We start from the raw sequence: 24,067 nt of genomic DNA, 5'->3' as shown, positions 1-24,067 counted from the left end.
TTGCTTTCATGAAATCTGAATACAATTGAGAAATGAATTTAATTTTTGAAGATTCATGAGGTTATGAACTCCGACGCTTCACGCCGGCATACTTCATGAAGCACGTTAGCGCTTCATGATAAATATGGCGGCGTGAAGCGCCGTAGTTCATATACATCTTGAATCATCTAACAAGAGGCCCTTGAATCGCTCTTCTGATAAATTGTACAATTTATCACTTCTATTTGAAGCCTCTAACCTTAAGTATCCTAAGACCCAAGTTGCATCAACTGACAAAGTTTGATGATTCTTAGCCAATAATGACTGATAATATTTTTAATAATAAAGCTATAAAAAACCATAAGTACATCACAGTGACCTATATTAAGATTGAAGTTTTCTGAGGACTCAAGATGCATTAATAAACAAAGATTGAAGATTCTAAGCCAATAAGTATTTGAGATATTTAAAAGTAGGTCACCATGACCTACTTTTTTGTCTACATTCTTTGAAAACCCAAGATACATCAACTGACAAAGTTTGATGATTCTAAGCCAAAAAGTACCTGAGATATTCAAAAGTAGGTCACCATGACCTACTTTTTGATCGACATTCTCTAAAAACCAAAGATGCATCAACAAACAAAGTTTAGTGATTCTAAACCAGTTAGTACCATAGATACTTAAATAAAGCCATAAAATGTCAAAAGTAGGTCACAGTGACCTACTTTTTTGACATCTTTCTCCGAAAACCCAAGATGCATCAACTTACAAAATTTGATGATTCTAAGCCAATAAGTACCGTAGATACTTAAATAAAACCATAAAATGTCAAAAGTAGGTCACCGTGACCTACTTTTTGGTCATCACTCTCCGAAAACCCAAGACACATCAACTCACAAAGTTTGATGATTCTAAGCCAATAAATACCTAAGATACTAAAATTTAGCCATAAAAAGTCGAAAGTAGGTCACAGTGACCTACTTTTTGGACATCATTCTCCGAAAACCCAAGATGCATCAACTCACAAAGTTTGATGATTCTAAGCCAATAAATACCTAAGATACTAAAATATAGCCATAAATTGTTGAAACTAGGTCATCGGGACCAGACCTATATTTTGGTCGACATTTTTCAAAGTCACAAGATGCATCTGCTGACCAAGTTTGATGATCCTAGGTCTAAAGGTAATCAAAATAAGCCTTTTGAACAATTCGAAAACAAATGCCTGCAAAATTCAAAAAGTAGGTCACAGTGACCTACTTTTTCATAAATATGTTTTAAGGTCCCAAGATGCATCAATTAACAAGATTTGATGATTCTAACCCTCTCAGTGTCTGAAATAATTGGATTAAATGTTTTAAGAAGAATTAGTCATAAAGTTCAAAAAGTAGGTCACAGTGACCTACTTTTAAGCTGACATTGTTCAAGGACCCAAGATGCATCAACTGACAAAGTTTGATGATCATAGGCCTTAAAGTGCCCGAAATATGCCTTCAAATCAATTTGAAAACAAATGCCCACAAAATTTAAAAAGTAGGTCACCGTGACCTACTTTTGTGTTAACATGATGTGAAGTCCTGAGATGCATCAACTTACAAGATTTGATGATCCTAGTCCTAATAGTAAGCAAAATATAAACGTTTTTATTATTTGTAAATTTAGGTCAACTTTGAAGTGACCTTGAGACCACGCCCTTTGCCCGAGGGTCATGCCTTGAACAATTTTTAATCTTCAACATATCCTGATCCTTGTATGTAAGTTTGGTGAAAATCTGCCTGGTGGTTCTGGAGAAGATTTTTTAGCAACCAGTACTTTTGGTTTTGTTTTCCTGATTATCTCCCCTTGTTTAAGGGTCCCAACCCTTATTTTAGTACAAAGGGTAGCCCTTGGGCCAAGGATACCCTGTGACAAATTTGACACTGATTGGCCAAGGGGTTCTTGAGTTATGGCCCATATTCTAAAAAGTTAACGCACACCGCACAAATGGCCATAGCATTAGCTCTTTGAGCCTTTGGCTCAGAAGAGCTAAAAATTGAATTCATTTCTTATATTTACATTATTTTTCTGATGACTTGCCATAAATTTATGCCGTTCAACTGTCATTTTTAAAACAAAACAGAGTGCACAATATTTTTGACTTTTTGATCTCAAGTGCGGTATTATGACATAACAATGGAGATATTCATGCTTATTCGTGGTACATACGTAATGTAGTTCATGAGAAAATATACTGCATTTTATTTTAGGGGAAATTTATTGGAAATGTAAATATTGCTATACAAGTCTCAGTTTATGATATATTTTAACATGTTTAAGGTCTTTTACATATGGCTACACACATTACATGTCTGCCAAACTGACCTCTAGGTTAGTTGTTACGTTGCCAGGGTTACTGCTCACGGCTACAAGGTTCCCCCTCTCTTCCTGGAAAGGTTCGCCGACGTCTTTAGACATCATATTCATCACAACGTTTCTCTCCTCCTCGGGCCGGGGTAACTGTCCTGTCATGTTCCCCTGGGGTGCTACCTCACAGCTCTCGGGGGGTCTCTCACGGTCCCTCTCTACTGTCCTCAGGGTAGGGGCAGGCTCCTCCCGAATAATGGGGACATTATCTGACACACTTTGTAAAAATCTGAAAAAAATATAACAATAGGTTCTGTTACTCTGTATGAAATAAATAAGTATACAGTGGATATTAAATAGTCTAATTTGTCACTGTCATATTTAAAAAAAATAGCTTATTGATAAAAATTTGAGATGAGCAGGCAACTGACAATTATTTAAGAAGAAAAGACATACTTTTATCAGTGAATTACTTAATATATTAAGATTATTTTTTAAAATTATTAAACATAATGTTACAAGCATTTTAATAGCAAATCCATAATACACATAATATTTTAAAGCAAACTGAAAAGCAATTTACAAGCACAGACGACTTTAAAAAAATCTTAGAAATAACCCATACATCAGTGTTTTCCCTAAGAACCAGCAACTGGCCATCAACCTCATGCCTTAGTCTGTTACAACTGATCTCTAATCCTTTACTTTGAAATAAAGGGAAAACACTGTACATTAAATAAGTGTAGAAATACACCTCACCTGCAGTGTCTATCGTGGAAATCTAACGGATTGTCCCCGATCCTCCATCCCTGGTGGACAACATGGCAGCTGTAACACCTGGCCTTGTCCCCCTCCCCCAGGGCCACCCACCCACCACGAGCCATGGCGGTGGAGAACAGTGACGTCAGGGGCCAGCTGGAGAACGTCTTCAGTCTGATCCACTCGTATCGGAACGCCTCGTCTTCCTCAACAGACGACAGGGAGACACTGCTGAAGAAGCTACTGAGGGTCTCTGTCGACATCATTGATTGGCCGTCTGCTTCAGGGGGAACTGAAGGGTGGGAGGGGGTAGATGTTGACGTCATTGATAGGCCGTCTGCCTCAGGGGGTACTGAGGGCTGGGAGGGGGTAGATACTGCCTCCTCTGTCGCTGTTATTCTCTGCGACTCTTTCTCCTCTGTTGGAGGTACAGCATTGTTCTCTGTGCTTAGTGGTCTGGAGCCCTCACTCTCTTCTATCCCTGGGAGGGCCTCATTGGCAGACAAACCCCCCATATGGGGCCCCACTGTGTGAATAGCTGGTAGGGACCTGGTGAGGGGGTCAACCTGAGGTCTCTCTGTCCCCACTGCTGGATTGGAGTAGAAGTGCCTACTGGCGTCCATATTCCCAGTTTGATTTCTTTCCGATACGTACCTGGGAAATGTTGCAGAGTTGCCATTGGGTAATCCATTCTGCTGTTCGCCTATGCTTGGAATCGCTTCTGCAGGTCGACTTTGTACAATCCCATTCTCAGCTTGACCACCTTCCAAGCCTTCATTAGCAATTTCATGTAGTCTTATGTTTCCATTTCTGGATGGGTAAATATTCTGGGTTTGGAAATCATACATAACAGTTGTATTTCTTCTAAGACTTATCTGCCAGTTGATGATTTCTCGTAGAAGTCTCTGCCTTTGTCGTTTCTCTCTTCTAGATGTGTTCAACTTCCTTTTTTTCTTCTCAACTTGAGATACAAGATCTTTATCTTCAGACTGTGTAAAGACTGCAGCTATTACACTTAGATTCAGAAGAAAAGCACAAAGCATAGTACACAAAAATGGTTCTAATTCTTTTTTGACATCATGTTGAAATTTATCTTCAAAACTAACTTTTCCATTCAACTTTTTGGGTGAGAGTTTACTTTTTGGCTCTACAAATTTAAATCTTTCAGTAATGTCTTCAACAACTAAGTTCACATTAATTGATTTATGTTCTGACGTTTCATGTAAAGGACCTTCCTCCCAGCAGTTGACTTTCTCCGAAAAATGAAATTCTCTTTTCATGTTTAAATTTTCTTGAACATCTTTCAATTGAAAACCTGCATAGCCAAGACTGTCATAAGAAAATAAACTAGTGTAGCTGTCAAACTGATTAAAGTCGGACTCACAGAACACTTTTCTCTGTCTCTCCTCCTCAACCCTGTTTAACAGATTGCGATAGGTGTGCTGCTGATAACTTGAGACCGTAACAGACCCTGACGATATAGTGCTCTCCTTTTGATTGAGTAACTTTTCTTCTTCCAAGGATGTTAGAATGATAAAACTGTTGTCCTGTTTGTGTCTGCCTGTCTGTCTGTAGGAGTCCTCTGTCTGGCTGGGTAACTCCACAGAGAAGGATATCTCGTATTCCTTTTCCTGACCCACATGTAAAGCAGTCTCATCTTCCTCATCATCTAATAAGTCGACATAAAATACATCCAAATCTTTATCTAAACACACGCTTTCCCCATCATCCACTGTTTTTATTCCTTGTTCTACCTCTGGATCAGTGCCTTCTTCTCTTGTGTTGTAAAATTCTGCCATTCCAGACAGGTCTGTTCTTGACATGTTGAAAGGCTTTTCTGAATCTGTTTCTATCAGTTGATTTCTAACATTGCATCTGTCAGTTTCCTTTTCTTGAACATTCAAGATATCTTTGTTTTCTGATGAAGTTTCATCCCTGTCCTCTGGTTCCTCTTTACGGTAAGAAGGAAACAATGCATCCACTGGAAATCAAAAATTTAAATAATCAAATTAATGTAAACATAAGACTGTCATGGTTTAAAAACAATTTACAAAATACATGTACATGTAGATACATGCAATAACAAGATGTGTTTGTCAAACACTCTGTGTCTGGCGAAAAAAAAGTTCAAAAAAGATATTTTTTACATTTAGGTTACAGTCATGGTCACAAAGTCTTTGACCTTAGAGTCATTTGAAAGAAATTAATTGGTGAAATATGCATACCAAATATGAAGTCTCTACTATCCTTTCATTGTTCAAAAGTTATGTCGAAGGCTTCAGTTTCTTGACAAAATGACAAGACAAAAGCAATATGCAACCCCCAACCTATCGATCAAGGCACATAAAAAGTATTACCGGTAAGCAGATTTCTGAAATTCTAGGTGCATTTAAAATTCGAATACTTTTATCATTATTTAAAATATTTTACTAGACCATGTAGACTAGTATTAATTCCTTAAATCCTCATCTAAAGAGTGAGTTTACCTTTTACTGGGTGTGTTAAATTTGTTAAATCAGCACATAAATATTTCACTGAAGATTGTATTAGTAATTAAATAGATTCATAAAAATTTTATATACATGATATTAGTGATGGGAATCGGTAAGAATTTTATAATCGATGATTGGGTTACTCTAACTAACTAATTATCGATTATAATCGGAATGTATAAAGTATAACAATTTAAACAAGTAAATCATAAGAATGGGTAAATGAGGACTTTCTGTGGTGATTCAGCTGGTCCTTTGTTCCTTTTATAGAACAAAAAGTATGCCCAATCCCAAAAATATGATTTGTTTTCCGGGTAGAAATACAAGAGTTTATTTATCTGCACCTTTAAGTTACACAAATAAGTCAAAAGCAATACTGTGGTTGGAAAATTAGGGTTAAAAACTATTATGCCTGTAAAATAAAATAATAAACCAATTAATGAGAATTTTAAACATACGTAATCAAAGATTACGAAGCTCACCTCAACGAATGTTATCAGTTTAAGTAACGCAAATCCTACATCATATTTTCTTAATATTAAGTATTCATCCCAACAACAATATTCTTGCAAGTTGTGCTTAACCCTCTACATGGCATATACACATTTCTATGCGTTTAGTGTGAAAAACATGTATTTTGTAAACAAATATTCATAACTGTTAAAACTGCAGATATCAAAGACTTCAAGTTCATTCGGATTGATCTGTTCCCAAAACTTTAACCTGGTCTCTTGTATGGAAAATATAGGTCAGATCCAGCATCCCAAGCAAGTCTGATAGTGACCATCCTAAGATGCATCATCCATGAAAGTTTGGTTTAGCTAGGGCTTATATAGTTACTTTAGGTTAGATCCAGCATCCGAAGCAAGCCTGGTAGTGTCCATCCTAAGATACATCATCCATGCAAGTTTGGTTTAGCTAGGGCTTACAGTTACTTGGGAATGAAAAATGTAGGTCAGATCCAGCATCGGAAGCAAGTCTGGTAGTGTCCATCCCTAGATACATCATCCATGCAAGTTTGTTTCAGGTAGGGCTTATAGTTACTTGGGAATGAAAATGTAGGTCAGATGCAGCATCCTAAGCAAGTCTGGTAGTGTCCATCCCTAGATAAATCATCCAAGCAAGTTTGGTTCAGGTAGGGCTTATAGTTACTTGGGAATGAAAATGTAGGTCAGATCCAGCATCGGAAGCAAGTCTGGTAGTGTCCATCCCTAGATACATCATCCATGCAAGTTTGGTTTAGCTAGGGCTTACAGTTACTTGGGAATAAAAAATGTAGGTCAGATCCAGCATCGGAAGCAAGTCTGGTAGTGTCCATAGCATCTGAAACTAGTCTGGTAGTGTACATCTTTAGATACATCATCCATGCAAGTTTGCTTCTGGTAGGGTTCATAGTTACTTGGGAATGAAAAATGTAGGTCAGATCCAGCATCCGAAGCAAGTCTGGTAGTGTCCATCCCTAGATGCATCATCCATGCAAGTTTGGTCCAAATAGGGCTTATAGTTCCTGAGGAATGGACCTGCTCCAAAAACTTTAACCTGGTCACTCATCTAGACAATGTAGGTCAGATCCAGCATCCGAAGCAAGTCTGGTAGTGTACATCCCTAGATGCATCATCCATGCAAGTTTGGTTCATTTAGTTGGGAATGGACCTGCTCCAAAAACTTTAACCTGGTCACTCATCTGGAAAATGTAGGTCAGATCCAGCATCCGAAGCAAGTCTGGTAGTGTACATTCATAGATGCATCATCCATGCAAGTTTGGTCTGGGTAAGCTTATAATTCCTTGGGAATGGACCTGCTCCAAAAACTTTAACCTGGTCACTCATCTGGAAAATGTAGGTCAGATCCAGCATCCGAAGCAAGTCTGGTAGTGTACATTCATAGATGCATCATCCATGCAAGTTTGGTCTGGGTAGGGCTTATAATTCCGTGGAAATGGACCTGCTCCAAAAACTTTAACTTGCTCCAAAAACTTTAACCTGGTCACTCATCTAGAAAATGTAGGTCAGATCCAGCATCCGAAGCAAGTCTGGTAGTGTACATCCCTAGATGCATCATCCATGCAAGTTTGGTTCAGATAGGGCTAATAGTTACTTGGGAATGGACTTGCTCCTTAAACTTTAACCTGGGACACTGATGCAAACACTGACACCGACGCTGACGCCAACGCCAATGCCGGGGGTATAGCATAAGCTCATCTCGACTTCGTTGAGGTGAGCTAAAAATGCAATTGATTGCTTGGATAATGTCAGTAATTGACTGATTTTCGATTATAATCGATGATTGGAACACCACTACATGATATGTATGTATCCACTGAAGCTAATTTACAGGAATGCCTGTTGCCGAAAAGGAAGAGACTAATTTAATCAAAATTAATATTCATAAATGAATCAATTATTCCACTTTAAGATTATATACAACCACGAAGCCAGTGCTATGAACTCTATAAAAGGACACAGAATTTTTCTTCAAAACACAATTTGGTTGCAAATGATATGCATTTTATATGTCACTGGTTCACTCTACTTCTTTGTAAAGAAATTGTTAAATTTCACTTAAAGCATACATGTACTATTAAAACATACATGTATAGCTTTAATCTGTAGTGTTGGGCATTTCAGGTTAAAATTCATATTTTATGTATGAATGTTGAACTAAAACAACAAATGAACTAACAAGCTTACCTGTCCAGGCACTGATTTTAAAGAATCCAAGAAAGATCAGGAAGTAGGTCCTCACTGTTTTAAACATTTCCTGAAATCTGAAAAAAAAAAAAAAAAAATTAATGTTAAAGTTCCTTAAAATTCAACAAAAACAGTCCACAATTAGATCTTGAAGATGTTGAACTTGCATACTTAACATTCAGTTAGGTTAGTCTAAACAAACCACTGACAGAAGAGATTACATGTATTTGACACCTAATTGGTGTGTCAAATCTCTGACTGAAGGTTTAAATCCTGCATAATTGTCTAACTAAACAGCAAGCTACAAATAGTAATTGTGACCATAGTTCTGGGGAAGTAATTGAAAATTAGTGAAGTAATTTGTTGTTTTAATTTAGCAGTGGATAACATGGATAACAGTATGATGCATGTACATGTAATCTGAAAACATGAAAATTAACAGGCCTATATCATGTGGACATTGTTTTAAATACATCACAAGGAAATGTAACTAACCAGGATATAAACATGATAAATTTAGCAGCTGATGACATTTAAGCCCACTTGCATGATTGTACCTTATTTTATTCTACAGTAACTTGTTCAGGAAGCATTTTTAATCTGCACCTGACATAATAATCAGTAAAGGATTAGAGTATGCATAGTAAAGGCCAAAAAAAAACAACAACAAACAAACAAAAAACATAGATAATCAATTGGTCACTCATCTGGAAAATGTAGGTCAAATCCAGCATCCGAAACAAGTCTGGTAGTGTCCATCCCTAGATGCATCATCCATGCAAGTTTGGTCCGGGTAAGGCTTATAGTTCCTTGGGAATGGATCTGCTCCAAAAACTTTAACCTGGTCACTCATCTGGAAAATGTAGGTCAGATCCAGCATCCGAAGCAAGTCTGGTAGTGTCCATCCCTAGATGCATCATCCATGCAAGTTTGGTTCAGGTAGGACTTATAGTTACTTGGGAATGAAATTATAGGTCAGATCTAGCATCCAAAGCAAGTCTGGTAGTGTCCATTCCTAAATGCATCATGCAAGTTTGGTCCGGGTAGGGCTTATAGTTACTTGGGAATGGACCTGCTCCTAAAACCTTAACTGGGACACCGATGCTTACGGTATAGCATAAGCTCATCTCGACTTCATCGAGGTGAGCTAAAAATAGAAATAAAAGGTCTTTTGGTAGGGTTATTTTAGGGATTACAATATACAACACAATGTGCTTTATATAAGTGCATGGTCGATGATGGATGCATATGTTGCATAAAATAAAGTTTCCAGTTTAAACATTAAAAAATTCTTTTTTTGCTTTCCATAAATGCCATGCAACTTTATAGTATCAAATATAGACTGAAAAAGCCAGCTGTGCACTGGTGACATTTATAGGGGACACCCAATATGACTGTCTAGCAGCATGAAACTAACTACTCGGAAAAGGATAGGGCTTAAAATAAAAATCTGTTTGTATGCAGTTGTCTACCACCCCACTGAAAATTTGCCCAACTCAATTTTTTTAAGCCATTATGTATTATAATTTTTTTTAAAGTTTCAAGCTTTCAGCCAGTTTCAGGATATTGAAACTGTTTCAATTTCTATTTTAGTTTGATTTTTATGCACAAGTGGCTTATGATGTGTGTAGCTTATTTATTTTTAGTAACAAAGCTAAAAAAAACCTTCTAACCTACCCTTTCTAAAAATTATACAACTGCAAACACAGAATTTTTAAGCTTGGTCTAGACTGGTATCGCCAGTCTCTATTGTAAGAAAGATAGCGCATATCAGACAGGCAAATTCAGGCTACTAAATGGATTTTAAATATCTTTATATGTATGTACAGATATTTCTGTTATAAATAAGGGATGCCTCTCTCTCTCTACCCACTTATATAGTTGAGCAATAAATTACAGTAAAACTCGGTTATAACGAAGTCGCTGGGACCTTTGAAATTACTTCGCTTTAACCGTTATTCGTTATAACCGTATAAGAAATTCATTTAATTTATATACCTGGGGATCCCGAATGAATTCGCTATATCCGTGAATTCGCAATATCCGTGTTCGTACTAAACTATTGTCTTACAGTCTGGGGTAATACGTCCAAATCTAACATCGAGAGAATTCATAAACTTCGCAATATTCGTAAAATTCGCAATATCCGTGTTCGTACTAAACTATTGTCTTACAGTCTGGGGTAATACGTCCAAATCTAACATCGAGAGAATTCATAAACTTCAAAAACGTGCTGCTAGAATTATTCTTGATGCAGCACCTGACCATCCATCTAAGCCTTTGTTTGAAAAACTAGGATGGTTAAATGTTTTTGAGTTAGTTACGTTTTATAAATGTATTTTATTGTATAAAACTTTTTGTGGTATGAGCCCAGAATATATCCAGGATCTTTTTATTTTTCACAGTTCCGATTCCTACTCATTGCGTTCAGAATTGAATTATAATCTTCGATTACCAAAGCATCGAACAATCCTATTTACAAACTCTTTTCAATATTCAGGTGTACATTTATGGAATAATCTACCATTACATGTTAAATTATCACCATCTTTGCCTGTTTTTAGAACGAATTTGGAAAAAGTAATAATCAGCCAACGTCTGTAATTTTCATTATTATAGATATCCTTGTTATTGTTAATACTACGTCTTTTAAACTTTGTATATTGACTTATTTATTGTCCTATATTTCCATTAGTTTAATTTGTACATTACATCCGATTATGAAGATATAAAATGAGCTTATCATTGTTCATGTACTGTGTATATATGTTTGAATGTACAATTTTATGTATATCGTTTGAATTGTAGAAGGCCCCGGGGAAGAATAGTACTTTGTACTAATCGGGTTACCTTCTTTATTATAATAAATAAAGCATTATTATTATTATTATTATTATTAAACAAGTTTTACTGTATAGATATGTTTTATAGGAAAGAGAACTGAAAATTTAATGCCAGCTATCTATTATTATAGACATCTATTTTAATATGTCAAGGTCTACATATTGTACTATTACATGATAACATGTACTGATCAATAAATCTTCTAATTAAAAGTATTTATTGAAATAAACTACATAACAGTGATGAACATTTTTTTTAGGTGAGTAGGAAGCAGTTTACTTACATAGAATACAGACTGCTTCTCTGTATGCTTCATAACTATCCCTGACAGTTACCTACTGTTAAAACATGTCAAGTATCATGAGTATGTCACATGCTTCCACTAAAAATAGTTTTAAAAAAGTGTATGGTTATTTTTTCTCTTTTTATTTTGAGACATGACCATACATTTATTAAAATATATTATTCAATCTTCCTTTTACATAATTTAAATGTTACTAAAAATTACTAGTTAAAGAAGGTACTTACCATGCTTAGTGGTCTTATAAAGTGCAAGTACTTAAAAACTAGTTTTTTTTACTGCGGCTTTTAATTAGTCTCATTATACTGAACAATGCAGAAGAGGATCCATTTTAGAAGTACATTTATTATTGTGTTAAATTATATAACAAGAGGCCTATGGGCCACTATGCTCACCCAAGCAACCTTAGATCTGCTTTTAATCATGATTTAAATTTTCCCACTTTTATGACTTTCAGTGACCCTTTCATGGGATAACTGAACTTCAGTACTTGAGTATTATAAATGTATACATCTTGGGGACCCATGCTTTAGTAATATCTACAAATCAATACTTATCTGCATTTACCACGGCTCTGGTATTTATGAAAAGATTTCTATATAAACTTTTCTGCGTATTTCCTACATAATACCTGTATAACTTTGATCTTCTGGTGTTGTTCTACCATTTCTATTGATTTAACAAATTTTTTTGTACTCTTCTGGATTTATTTGACTATATTTGTAATCAGGAGTCTGCACTATCTCAATCTAATTAAAATTAGATGTTAGATCAGCTCGCATACTCACTACACTTACTTCTAACAACATCCCATTAAGGGTCAGTCGTCAGATGTCAAATTTGGAACAGCTTTAGACTTATTTGCCTCAACAATATGCGATGATTTTGCAGGCAAAGATTTGATTGGTTGATAGAATTTGACCTTTGACGTGACCCTCTATGGGATGTTGTTAGATGTTAGTGTAGTGAGTATATGAGTAGATCTAACATTTAATTTTAATTAGATTGGCACTATCTGCATATACTTGCAAAATTATATCTCTTTTTCATGTCCCTGCTGCTCTGAGAACATTTTTGAAAGCATTTTTTTCCTATAGACCTATATATTCCAATCTTAAAATTTTACCTCCTTTTGTGGTCTAACCCTACCTCTTGGGTCTGATGATATTAACAGAATTGAATAAGTTAACACTATGTCAAGCTTTCATGTTTGTTTCAACTTTTCTGGCCAAGGGGTTTTCCTTCAGATAAAATAACCCCACTAGATTCATGAGATTTTCACCATTTTTTTTTTTTAAATCATTTTCATATGAACACAGGGTTCTTCACACTTGAAAATTTAACCATGGAGGAAGCTGCGTGAAGACAAAATGTGACCGAAAACACGAATGCGCGTTAGACTTCCTAATCTTCATTAATCAATGACTGGTTTTACAATTTGTAAACTTTACCATTGCAACACAAAACAATGGAATAACTAACTCTGTTTAAAGTTAAAAAAAAATAAGAATTAAAATTGAAAAGGATTTATCCTGTATTTTACCTCACAAATGTACCAGAATTTGCCCAAAACTGTAGTAATCTTCCGAAGGAATTAAAAAAAATTGTTGATACATTAACCAGGGCAATATCAATTGTAAGAATTGTTGTAGCCTGTTGTATGAAATGTTTTGTTTAAATATGACTAAAACTGATAAATGGATAGTATTTTTTTAAGTAAACACACAAAGGAACAATTGGATAAGTGTCCTTTTTTTCTAAGCATTCTATTTTTCTAGATAATGCGTTTTTCACCAAGTTTTGTTTACTTCTCCACGTGCCCCAGTGCTAAAAATAGCGCCACGCGACGTCTCATAACAACGGGAAGCAACTCTAAAAATAAGACGGCGATTGACACTTAGGTCCTATGCACATTTTATCGAAAACGATAATAAAGTTAAAAGCTTAAAAAACATAGCATGGGAAATTGATTAAATACAGTGAAATATGAATTTTTTACAGAGTATTTTTGGGCTAAAATCATCAAGATTGCTGACATTAAAAAAACTATTTAGTTTCGACTGCCCTGGCTCGGATGCGTGTCTACTACGAGACATCGTTACTATGTCTTTGAATTCTTGTAAATCTTTTAATTATTATGTAGTGAACTGATCACAGTTAGAATTCAACAAAATAACGTGTAATACAAAAATACAGAGCCCCGTTAACATTAGTTTATATAGTAGATAACTACTCATACTGTTAAAACATCTGGCCGACCGACCTTCAATTCATGAATCTCACGCTTCACGGCACATTCGTAGCTGATTGACCGTGGGTAATTAACACTATTACCTGTCCCCGTGCGCTTGGGGGGCTTCACACCACGTTGTATAAACACAATTAACTACTCAGATAGTATATTGCAGGTGTCATCTCTGAAAATGCAAGTTTTAAATTCTAAAATTTAACCATGGCGGGCGCGGATTTTAACCATGGCGCAGCAAATTTAACCATGGCGCTCACAAATTTAACCATGGCGCACCTCCATGGTAAAACCCCTTGTGGAGAACCCTGGAACAGTCCTGAATCCACATCACCAAAAGATGCCTTGTGGCAACTTTTGATGAAATGGTTTTAGTAGATTTAGAATTAAATAGTGGAGAATAAGTGAAGAAAATGTTTAAAGTTTTCTGGCAATACAAAACAGAGAGAAAGATACTGAATACTCTTTAATCATGTTTATCAGAAATAACTCACTTATAGCCTTCAACTTAATTGAGATAATTAAAAAACACTCACCAATTAAATTTAGGCAAATTCCAGTTATCATGGTGATAATTCAATCTGAAAATAAAACAACATTCAATTATTATAAGTGAATTAATTCAATTTGACAAAAATAATCTACACAATGTGATAAGATACTTTACCTTAATTATCATGACCATATCTTAATCTAGAATTTAGACATTCAAATAATACCGTAGTTTATCATTATCTTATCTGAAATCATTTACTGTCACTATCATGATTAACATCTATATTGCTAAAAGTTATGATGTTACTTGTGCAGACTTTTCCAACAAAAAAGACAAAATAAATAAATACCCTAATTATTATGCTTATTTGCCATCACAGGATCAAATATCCACATATTTAAAAAAACACAGAAACAAAAACCGCATATTACCCACTGTCATGATTGTGTCTCCATATAACTGACTGTACATGTATGACAGCCTGCATGTGACAAAAGTCAACAAAATGTTAAATGTACCAATTTGTTCAAGCAGAATAAAAGCAGCAAGTTTCAGTTTAGTCTTCTTAATACAAATTTGATATTTACAGTATGCTAACAAATTGTTTTTTATTCCCTCAATAACTTTCAAATCATAGAGTTCAGGACTATCGGTGGTTTTTTTTTTGTTAATGAGGACAGCTACAATGTTGGTCCCTTCTGATCATGCTGATGATAAGAATCATTATCTTTTTTTAAATCATATTCATAGGTGATATCTATACAACCTCCAATCTGATAAAAAAAATCTGATCAAGTGATCCACTCACAAAGGTTGCGACACAATGAGGAACAATTCAGGGTCATCTCCTGATGATGACCTTTCAAATTAACATATGAAATGTTTGCTGAGATGAATAGATCTTCCATTAATCAGGATCTTGTGAATTCAGTTACAGATCGAATTCCTATGGATTTATAAATGGAAATTGTGGCCAGGAACCCAGGTTTCTTATGGGCAGAATAACAAGTCTTTTTTTCTTTTTTTGAAAATGAACTAAGTATTAGATATTGTTTTTAGTTCTTTGATTTGCTGAAACATAAGGATTCAATCCATTTCTAAATTTCCTGTATGTCAACATGGTCAATTAAGAACAATCTCTGTGTTGGTGAAAATTTTAGTGAATATTTATGAAGAAAAGTCACCGGAGATGATCCTAAAAAGGGGTTTCTTTAGATGTATATTTAATATCTACATGTAAGCCAATCAAATGATCTGATTTTTTCAGAATTATACAATCTCTTAAATCAATGTGCTTCTGTTTTTCTGTAGTAGTATTTTACACAGTTCCTAATGAGCAAAAACTTTTCCTTAACAATGTTTACAAATTTAACAAATGTATTCTTATACCATTATTTATACACAATGGGATTTTTCAAATGAAAGTTAAGTTAAACCTTTCTACCATAATAAAGTTGGTTCCTGCAAGTGAACTAAATTTCCTAGACAGACAAGCATGAATGAATATGAAATGAAACTAATAGCGGTCAGTGCATGATATAATGATACACAGGGTATTCTGACGATGAAAGGTATTATGAATATGAATTCATCTTTGCAGTTTCATTTTTTTTTTTACTCAAACAAGTCTCAATTAACGTCCCTACTCTCCCTATATACATGACTCCAAGTCAAAAGTATTTTGTCGTAAACCTCTAGCAAGCTGGAAAAATATTTTTTAACACAATTTGTTTGTTTTTTGAACTTCTAACTACAATGTGAGATAATAAAAGATAAATTGTTAATTATTTCATCAAGTTTACATATAGGCTACATCATAACAATTCATCATCTCTGACCAGTTTACACCATCATAAATATTTTTGGCCTTCCTTTCTATATCAACTATATCAAGAAAGACAAAAGCAAAGTTGGGGAAACCCTACATCTGGCATGTGTCAGCGTTTTCCAGCAGTATTAACAATGTTTTCTGTTACCAGACATGGCGATTTTTTTTAAATACAAAAATATACAACTTCTAAAAAGACCCCCAACAATAAAAAAAGTGATTTTTTGGTTTCTTTACAAGGTAAACACCAACAAAAGCTTTCGAATCTGATGACAAGTTTATGTTGTTCAGCTGTTGCCTGTTGTTATTAAAAAAGATATGGTCAGGTGGAATCATAAAATTGCCTTTCCTCTAAAATTAAGCAGTTATAAAAAACATTCAGGAAATAAAGATAGAAGAAATAGAAAAAAAACCCATTAAGTTTTAAGTCAAAGAAAATGTACAAAAAGTCTATTCCTCTACCTTCTCATCGTAACGGATGGCCATTTTCAAGCATGCGCATTGATCAAATTACCAAAATTCAATCAATCGCATCATATCGAGCGTTGTTTTATTCGATTGTTAAGCAGGAGAAGTTACATATACTCTATTTTCGTAAAAAGATATCAGAAACCAAGATTACAGGTTATTCCTTAAATCATAAGCACCAATTTGGGTAAGCTGATCTAAAGGGGATTCCCTGTCTATTTTTAGTTTTGATGACTGCGTCACATAAGTATGAAAATTTCATACCATGCGCGGATCATGATCCCTCCCCCCCGAAATTTGCATACAGAGTTAGAAATGTATATACTGAAGCAACTAAAAGTTACCTTGGCTAACCCCCGAAAACGCGCACCCCTGTTAAGCTGTTTTGTATGAAAAGTCATACAAAAGAAGCAAAGTGAGCCTCTCTCTCTCTCCACCCCCCTCCCTCCGGAAATTGGTTTTCCATGTTTGGGAAAGGAGTTAATTTACATTGTAAGTTTTTTTCGGCGACAAGGAATTTCTGCTCCCCGGAAAAAAAAAAACACGTTCCAACTTCTTCTTAGGTTAACTTTTTCTCAGTGTTAACTACTTTTAGTATCCTAGTGTACCCATAAATCGTCCCCTTACGATATTTGACGTCATAGTAACGACGATCGCGTGCAAATTGATAGACAAACTTCAGTGCTAGTTATAGAATGGAAATGCTGATAAAATGTTGAAAATTATTTTTTCTTACAACTTTTCACAAGATTTTTAGAGCTCTTCTACAAAATCAAACTTTTACACTTAAAAATATCACCCATACCCTATTTTCGTCCTTCAGATATAAAACGGCCGCAGATGATTGGTCTATTTGTTTTCCCGTGATTTGTGATTAAATAAGGGTTGGAAAATCATTAAAATTATAATTGTAAATCAGTTCTTCTATGCAAAAGTTTAAAATAAAATATTTTTATCAATTTAAGAACATTAAATTGCTTTCGCTATTACCGACCCCGTTTTCTTTAAAGAAATAAAAAAAACACGAACGTGCTTTTAGATTAACATTGTCAACGATGTCATGTATGCTCATCAAATTACCTGATATGCGAATTATACAATGTTTTATTTTAGATTTTTCATAATTCATTGACCTTACTGGCAAAAACCAATAGAAAATCAAAATTTGAACAGTGCAAGTCTGGCACACTCTGAAAAAAAAAACAATAGGAAAACTATAATTTAATGCGTAGACTTGAATTGATCACCTAATTATTATAATAATATGTGAAATATTCACGTTACAGGAAAAAAACTTTTCATCTACTAGCTCTGCAGTAGATGAGAAATTAAAGAGTTTGCTTAAAAGATCTCATTGTTTTACTTGATGATCATGATATCCTGAGGTTCGCCCGGGCCCCAGTAGACGACCGCTGGATTAGTTATGCTTCAATGCATATAACACCTGTCAAACTGGTAAAAACTCTGACAAAAGTACACCTTCTTTGGTCTTCTTAATAAAACGACTGTTCAATAAAATAAAATTTTGGTTTGTAGAAATAAAATATTTTCTTCTTACTTGACTACTTACCGACTTATTTTTGCAAGCGATGGGGGGGGGGGGGGGGGGGATGAGGACTGGCGACTTGGTAAGGTCAAAAGTAGATCTTTTCAAACAACGTGATCATCAATGCTTGGTCGTGTCGAAAGATTGATTTTTTTTTTTAAAGGGGGTGGTATAATAAATACTTATGTATGGTAAATATTTTTGATATAATATATTTGGTTTTATTTATTTGCCGTCTAAATAACATATTCCTGTATAGAAAAAATCTTAATTATCATGATTATATAAAACTTATTAAAACAAAACACACACAAGAGAAGGGAAAATCAGCAGCACGGTATAAATTGTTTTAATTTATAGTACCAACAGAATTTCTATTGTTGGAAGCATTCACAGCTGTTAGTTAAAGTGACTGTTAAAATCTTCCGATTTTTGGAGACTCTAATATTTGCAGTGATGACTTAGACTTTTTTCCCTGAAATAATAACGGATACCCGCGATGGCCGCATAGTACGTCAACCAAACACGGTAACGTCAATATCCTAGGTAAGAAGTGTATAGGATCCTTAATATGATTTTCGAGTGTTGATTTCTTTTTATCAAATTCTTAAATTAAAAGCCCATGCTCGTAATTCAATACACTGACAGGTATAAAATAATAAGATGAAGGTATATTTGATCTGGAAGTAATTTTGGGGAACGTAACTGCCGTGTACACTTTCAATAAAAAATGGACCTAAGGAAAAATAAGATATTTTAAGTATTTTTATTTTCTTTAAGTTTAATACTAGTTTAAACTGCAAATTCTAAAATATAATTGCTGAAACAGTTGCATCATTATGTTCACTAGTCATGTTCAATTAAAAATGACGTCATCGATACAGAGTTCGAAACGTGCTGGTCTCGAGAAGTTTGGGGGCGATTTTAGGGTACGGACGAATTTAGGGTACATGACGATACCAATTCTAATACATTTTCGGTACATCACTATAAAAGTCTAACAGTGCGGGGGGGGGGGGGCAGGCTTTCAATTAACATTTCCTATAGTATAAGTAAGGTTGGGAAAAAAGGGGGGCAGGCCCCCCCCCCGTTGCTACGCTCCTGCTGCAGCAAGACGTGGGGAACGGGGGGGGGGGCAAAACTGGACTTTCAATGATCGTTAATACCACGGTAGTTAAGTCTGGAAAACAAGTGCTCCCCTTAAATTCCCCAATGCTAAAATGGTATACACATATGTACATGTAGCACATTGAAGAACAATATTTGGAGACTAAATCTCGACTTTTTGTATGTAAATAAAGTGTAACTTACAAGCATATGTCAGAATTTTTCGTTGTTATTTAATGTTTTGTTATTTGTGATTTTTTTAAATTAGAAATTCTCATTCTGTACGATAGCCCCCCCCCCACTTTTTCCCCCAACATGACCTGTTTTTTTTTTTTTTGCTTGTCAACTTTTTTAAGGATTAATTTTTCGAGAAAAAATTTTAAAAGTTGTTTTAACGCCATAATAACACAAACAGGCGTAATAAGAAAAAGGCGTTATACCCCCCTCCCCCTCTTTCGATAAAGACCCCTGGGCTTTTTCGACTTTTTTCTCATAAATAATCTTTCATTGACACATTTGTGATAAGATCTATACCAACAAATCGAAAAATAACCTAAAACAAATGTTCTGTGAAATCTACCCTACGTTCTAAATATAAAAATCAACCTTGTTAATTTATATATAGAGATTGGGGTAGAAATTTTTATAAAATGTTTATTTAAGCAAATTTTCTGAATTGATAGAATAGATTATATCTCAAATGTGTCATCCATATATAATTTATGTGAAAAAAGTCTTACAGGCCCGGGGGTCTATATTGGGGGGGGGGGGGTCCTGTCCTCAAGCACCTGTGGTTATAATGAGAAAAAGACGTTATAACCATTACGCCTATAACACTTCTAGCGTAGGCGTACTTTTGGAAAGGCGTAATACGCCTTTTGAAAAGGCCTTAAAACGCCTTTTGGAAATGCGTAATAACAGCTTTTGGAAAGGCGTTACAACGCCTTTTAAAAATTTTTCTCCATAGATTGATCCAATAGGTTTGGTATTTCTGAAAAATTGCCTCATTGAAACTAGAAGAATAAAGAGACAGGAACTTCGAAACTGCCATTTCCGTTTTTATTTTGTTTCAAAACGGCATATTATTAAAAATCATAAAATTTGAAAAAAATGATTATCCATCAGATTGATTGATTGTATGTTGTTTAATGTCCCTCTCGAGAATTTTTCACTCATATGTAGACGCCACGAATTGCCGGTGAAGAGCTGCAAATTTGGTCATATACTTGGCACTATAACGATCAATGTGCAGTGAGGGATCTTTTTAGAGCCAGCACCTACTGCGACACGTACGGGGCCTTGGTTTATATACGGTCTCATCCTAAGGACCGGTCTCCACGTCTCACGGTGGGATTCGAACCCGCGATGTAAGGATCAACTTCTTACTTTGCGACTCGATCTAAAGCAGACGATTGTCCCTCCGAAAAACATATGTACAGACATGAAACATTACCACGGTATTTATTAGAATGGAAATTGGTCTACTGGGTTAGGGTCAGGCCGGGTTAGGGTTGCAATCAGACGACAATATGTTCCAGTGGGCGACAATATTTGCAGCTAGCGCAGGTAGGTACATGTTGTCGATGACGACGATATGAACTAAACGACAATTTGTTCTGTCACAGATGCAGCATCAACAGTATGAGTTTTATTTATATTGAAAATATTTACGCATGTATATTGTGTACAGTAAATTTTTCTAAATGCTGTACAAGGTGCACGTACTGGTCGTTGTATCTTTTTACAAGTTTATCTTTTAAAAAGGTAGGTGAGCTAGCGCCGTAGCAATTTTTAAACACAGAAAGGAAGATCCGTGATCAAGTGATTTATTTTGCCGAATTCTTTAATTTTTATCGAGGCTGGAGAGTGATAAAGTTATTATTATTTTGTGAAGCGTATTTTATAGACACATAGGTAAAGAAACAAGGGGGGGGGGGGCTATTGGAGTTTTGGTGCAACGGAACACATATGACCTTTACTGCAGAGGGGGGGGGGACTCTATATAATATGAATAAGATGGCGATTGAGACATTGCATGTTGAGCTGATTTAAAGAAGAGAATTTAAATCTTGGCAATTTAGCAAAGAAAATACATGGGAGTTGAAAGGAATATAGAAAATAACTCATTTAGTGTATGTTGTGTAAAGAGTCCAGAGAGTTTGGAACGCATGTGAAGTAGCTTGGTCCTTTGGGTCATCTTTGTCAAGATATGTTAGGTTAAAAGCCATACACATCAGATTTTTTTAAACACAAATAGTGGATTTATTCGTTATTTTTAGTGTAAATTCTTGCTTCTGTTTCTGGAATTTGTAATATTGGCTGAACTGACCAATCGGAAATTAGAATCTATATTTGGTGGTGCTTAGATTAAAAAAAAAACTCCCTTGACATTGATTGTTTAGAACAATCAGATAGTGACTCGGGCTTTCCCATCAGCAAAAAAAAAAAAACCAGAATTTAAAATATTATAAATATGAAGTTATCTTTAAAGTGTAAGCTACACAATAAATGAACAGTATTTCATGCTACAACATGATACAGCGAAATTGTTATCGTACGGTCTATCTGTAGTAGTTTTCACAGTTTTCCCAGAATGCACCACCATGGCGGCCGAGCATGCGTATTCAAGGAATTTAGACTAACGTAGTTGCTAGCGCTCGAGAGCGCTAGCAATTATGCTGAGGTGTCTCATACAACATGGCTACAAAGATCGAAACATTCACACTCGCAGCTCCTCGGGTGGCTCGTACCTCGCACACTAACCTTGGACGTCAAAGGTGTTCTACCATCTTGCTGAGTCAGTCATGTGATCGTATTTGAATTTCATTTAAATGTTAAACTTTTGAAATCCGAGATATTTTGTTGCACGCCCGTCTTTCAAAGACTTCTAACATATGGAAGCGTGTGCAAAGTATAAATGAATGCAACAGTCGTATCCCACCTTGACTATCACAATTAATGCCCTTCTGCTTGGCATAACCGATCGAACCATGCACCGATTACAAGTGGCTCAGAACAATGCTGCGCGTTGTCTCACAAAAACAAATCACGCCAGTACTTAAAGCTATATATGCCGTATTAGTGTTTTATTTTAAAAGTAATAAATATATGTGGTGTCTCATCAACTTATATAAGTTATATACTTTCTGCAAATAAGACAATTCCACTCCATCACTTTTAAAAGTTATAAAATATTATTTGGTAAAAATTATTTTCTTTCCGTGTCGGATAAAAAACCGCCTCTTATTGAAATATTCATGATCACGTTGTCTCGCGTGTTTACAGCAAACAATGGTCCAATCTCGTGAATGAACCGAAAAGCATGATGGTCTACTACGTTTTTACTACAAACACGTGAGTTAGGGATTGTCATTATTGAGAGCACCTCAGAGTTGGTTGCTTTTTGTACCGAAGAATAATCACGTGCAATTGTATTTTCAATGGACATTTTCGGTTGGGTGAACTTCTACAGATGTCAGCGACTATGGATAAAGAAGTGTGGTAACCATGTTGTGCCAAAATGAAATAACTAATACAAACAAATGATATAATTTGATCAATCAAAATGGTTATTAGAAACATTCGGTTCTGCATTTCTTAATGGTTCAAAACAACAAAAAGTATTCCACAGACTATCATGTATGAATCTGCACAACATACCGAATGCCAAAACCAGAATACTACTAATTAATACGGTATAATTATATTCTTTACATATGAACCACAGTATTTCTGACCCCTTGAAAATAATATAAAAAATCTTGCAAGTAGGTTATCAGCATTAGCTCGGGCTAATTCGAAAGTGAAATTTGGAGTTTGGCAGTAAATTGTAGTGAATAAAATTTAGCATTGAAAGATATTGGAACCTATTTTACTTGTCAGATTTTTTCGAGCTAGTTGATTTTTATTCTAACTGTTCTATCCCCAACCCACTTTAAAAAAAAACGATGCTACCTACCTGAATTAATTTTTCTTAATGGTGTTCATCGAAATGCTTGGTTGTGCCCTCAAACTGGAATAGTTTTTAGAGGCCTGGAATTCCTTGACCAATTTTATTTTATTAGCCCAACTATATTTCTAAGAAGGCAAGATGTATGGTATGTAAATTTCATCTATATATGTTATGTAGTTCATATCAAAAATTGACGATATCACATTCAGGGTGTAAACATAGCAGTTTAAATTACTTTCCATACATTGTACTTGACATAAATCTTTTTTGCGCATAATGCGCTCCATACTGAAGATCCGTAAATGTTCACCCAACCGAAAATGTCCACTAGCAGTACAGCACGGAGAAACTCTAAACAAACGGACCTGTACAATGGAGTGGGGGAAACTTTAATTTTCATCATTGTTATTCATTTGTATGCAAATATGAGCATGGGATTAGTAGATAATTATGTACATAATGCATCTAGTCTTTCTGAGAGCGATTTAAAAAAGTACGTAAGGGTTGCCCGCAACCCTGTGTCTCGCCTGCTGTCGCTGTGGTTAGTAAGAAATGATTGTCTGATAAACTGAAGCATTTATTGACATTTCAGAAGGAATAACTCAAAAATACAATAATAAAGAAATGGAACAGCTGACTTAATATCTAATCCCTTGGCGATTATATTGGCATTTATATATATATACATATACCCTGTAAATTCACAAATTATTGTGATGTTTTTATTATTGCGAATATTGCAACGTGTTATGAGTCGCAATAATTTGAACTTGCATTTTGAAATCAAATCCACTGTATATGTATCAAGTCATTCATGCAGAAAATGTAGGTGAAGATTACCTAATTATGGTACTGATATTGTTGGTTACCCATGATGTGTAGACTGACAAATTATCATGCCACTATAAGTTATAGTTGCTGAGATATGGACCTCCACCATAAATTTATGCAAAGTCACTCATGCGGAAAAATGTAGGTCAAGATGACCTAATTCTGGTACAGGCGTTTGTGGTTA

General features: G+C 35.1%; 1 protein-coding gene across 3 annotated transcripts in view; it reads right to left on the bottom strand.

Moving 5' to 3' along the window:
* LOC134233424 (uncharacterized) overlaps window positions 1–24,067 on the bottom strand; it is a 44,295-nt gene that overhangs the window by 6,263 nt on the left and 13,965 nt on the right. Inside the window, exons 1-5 of one of the 3 annotated variants that reach the window (XM_062715389.1) lie at window positions 14,192–14,240; window positions 11,393–11,444; window positions 8,266–8,342; window positions 3,084–5,064; window positions 2,343–2,613 (exon numbers count right to left, since the gene is read on the bottom strand). In XM_062715389.1, the coding sequence (XP_062571373.1) occupies window positions 2,343–2,613; window positions 3,084–5,064; window positions 8,266–8,332 (2,319 nt within the window). In that variant the 5' untranslated portion in view covers window positions 8,333–8,342; window positions 11,393–11,444; window positions 14,192–14,240. Of the gene's footprint in view, window positions 1–2,342; window positions 2,614–3,083; window positions 5,065–8,265; window positions 8,343–8,436; window positions 8,595–11,392; window positions 11,445–14,191; window positions 14,241–24,067 lie in introns of those variants that run through there. The other 2 variants (XM_062715388.1, XM_062715390.1) reach the window with 2 other exon arrangements.

Source organism: Saccostrea cucullata, unplaced genomic scaffold (genome assembly GCF_032062105.1).
Source record: "Saccostrea cucullata isolate Sc308-1 unplaced genomic scaffold, CSIRO_AGI_Scuc_v1 ctg3930, whole genome shotgun sequence".
NCBI classification, from domain to species: domain Eukaryota; kingdom Metazoa; phylum Mollusca; class Bivalvia; order Ostreida; family Ostreidae; genus Saccostrea; species Saccostrea cuccullata.
The sequence above is the reverse complement of the archived record's forward strand: the minus strand, read 5'-3'. Positions and strand labels throughout refer to the sequence as shown.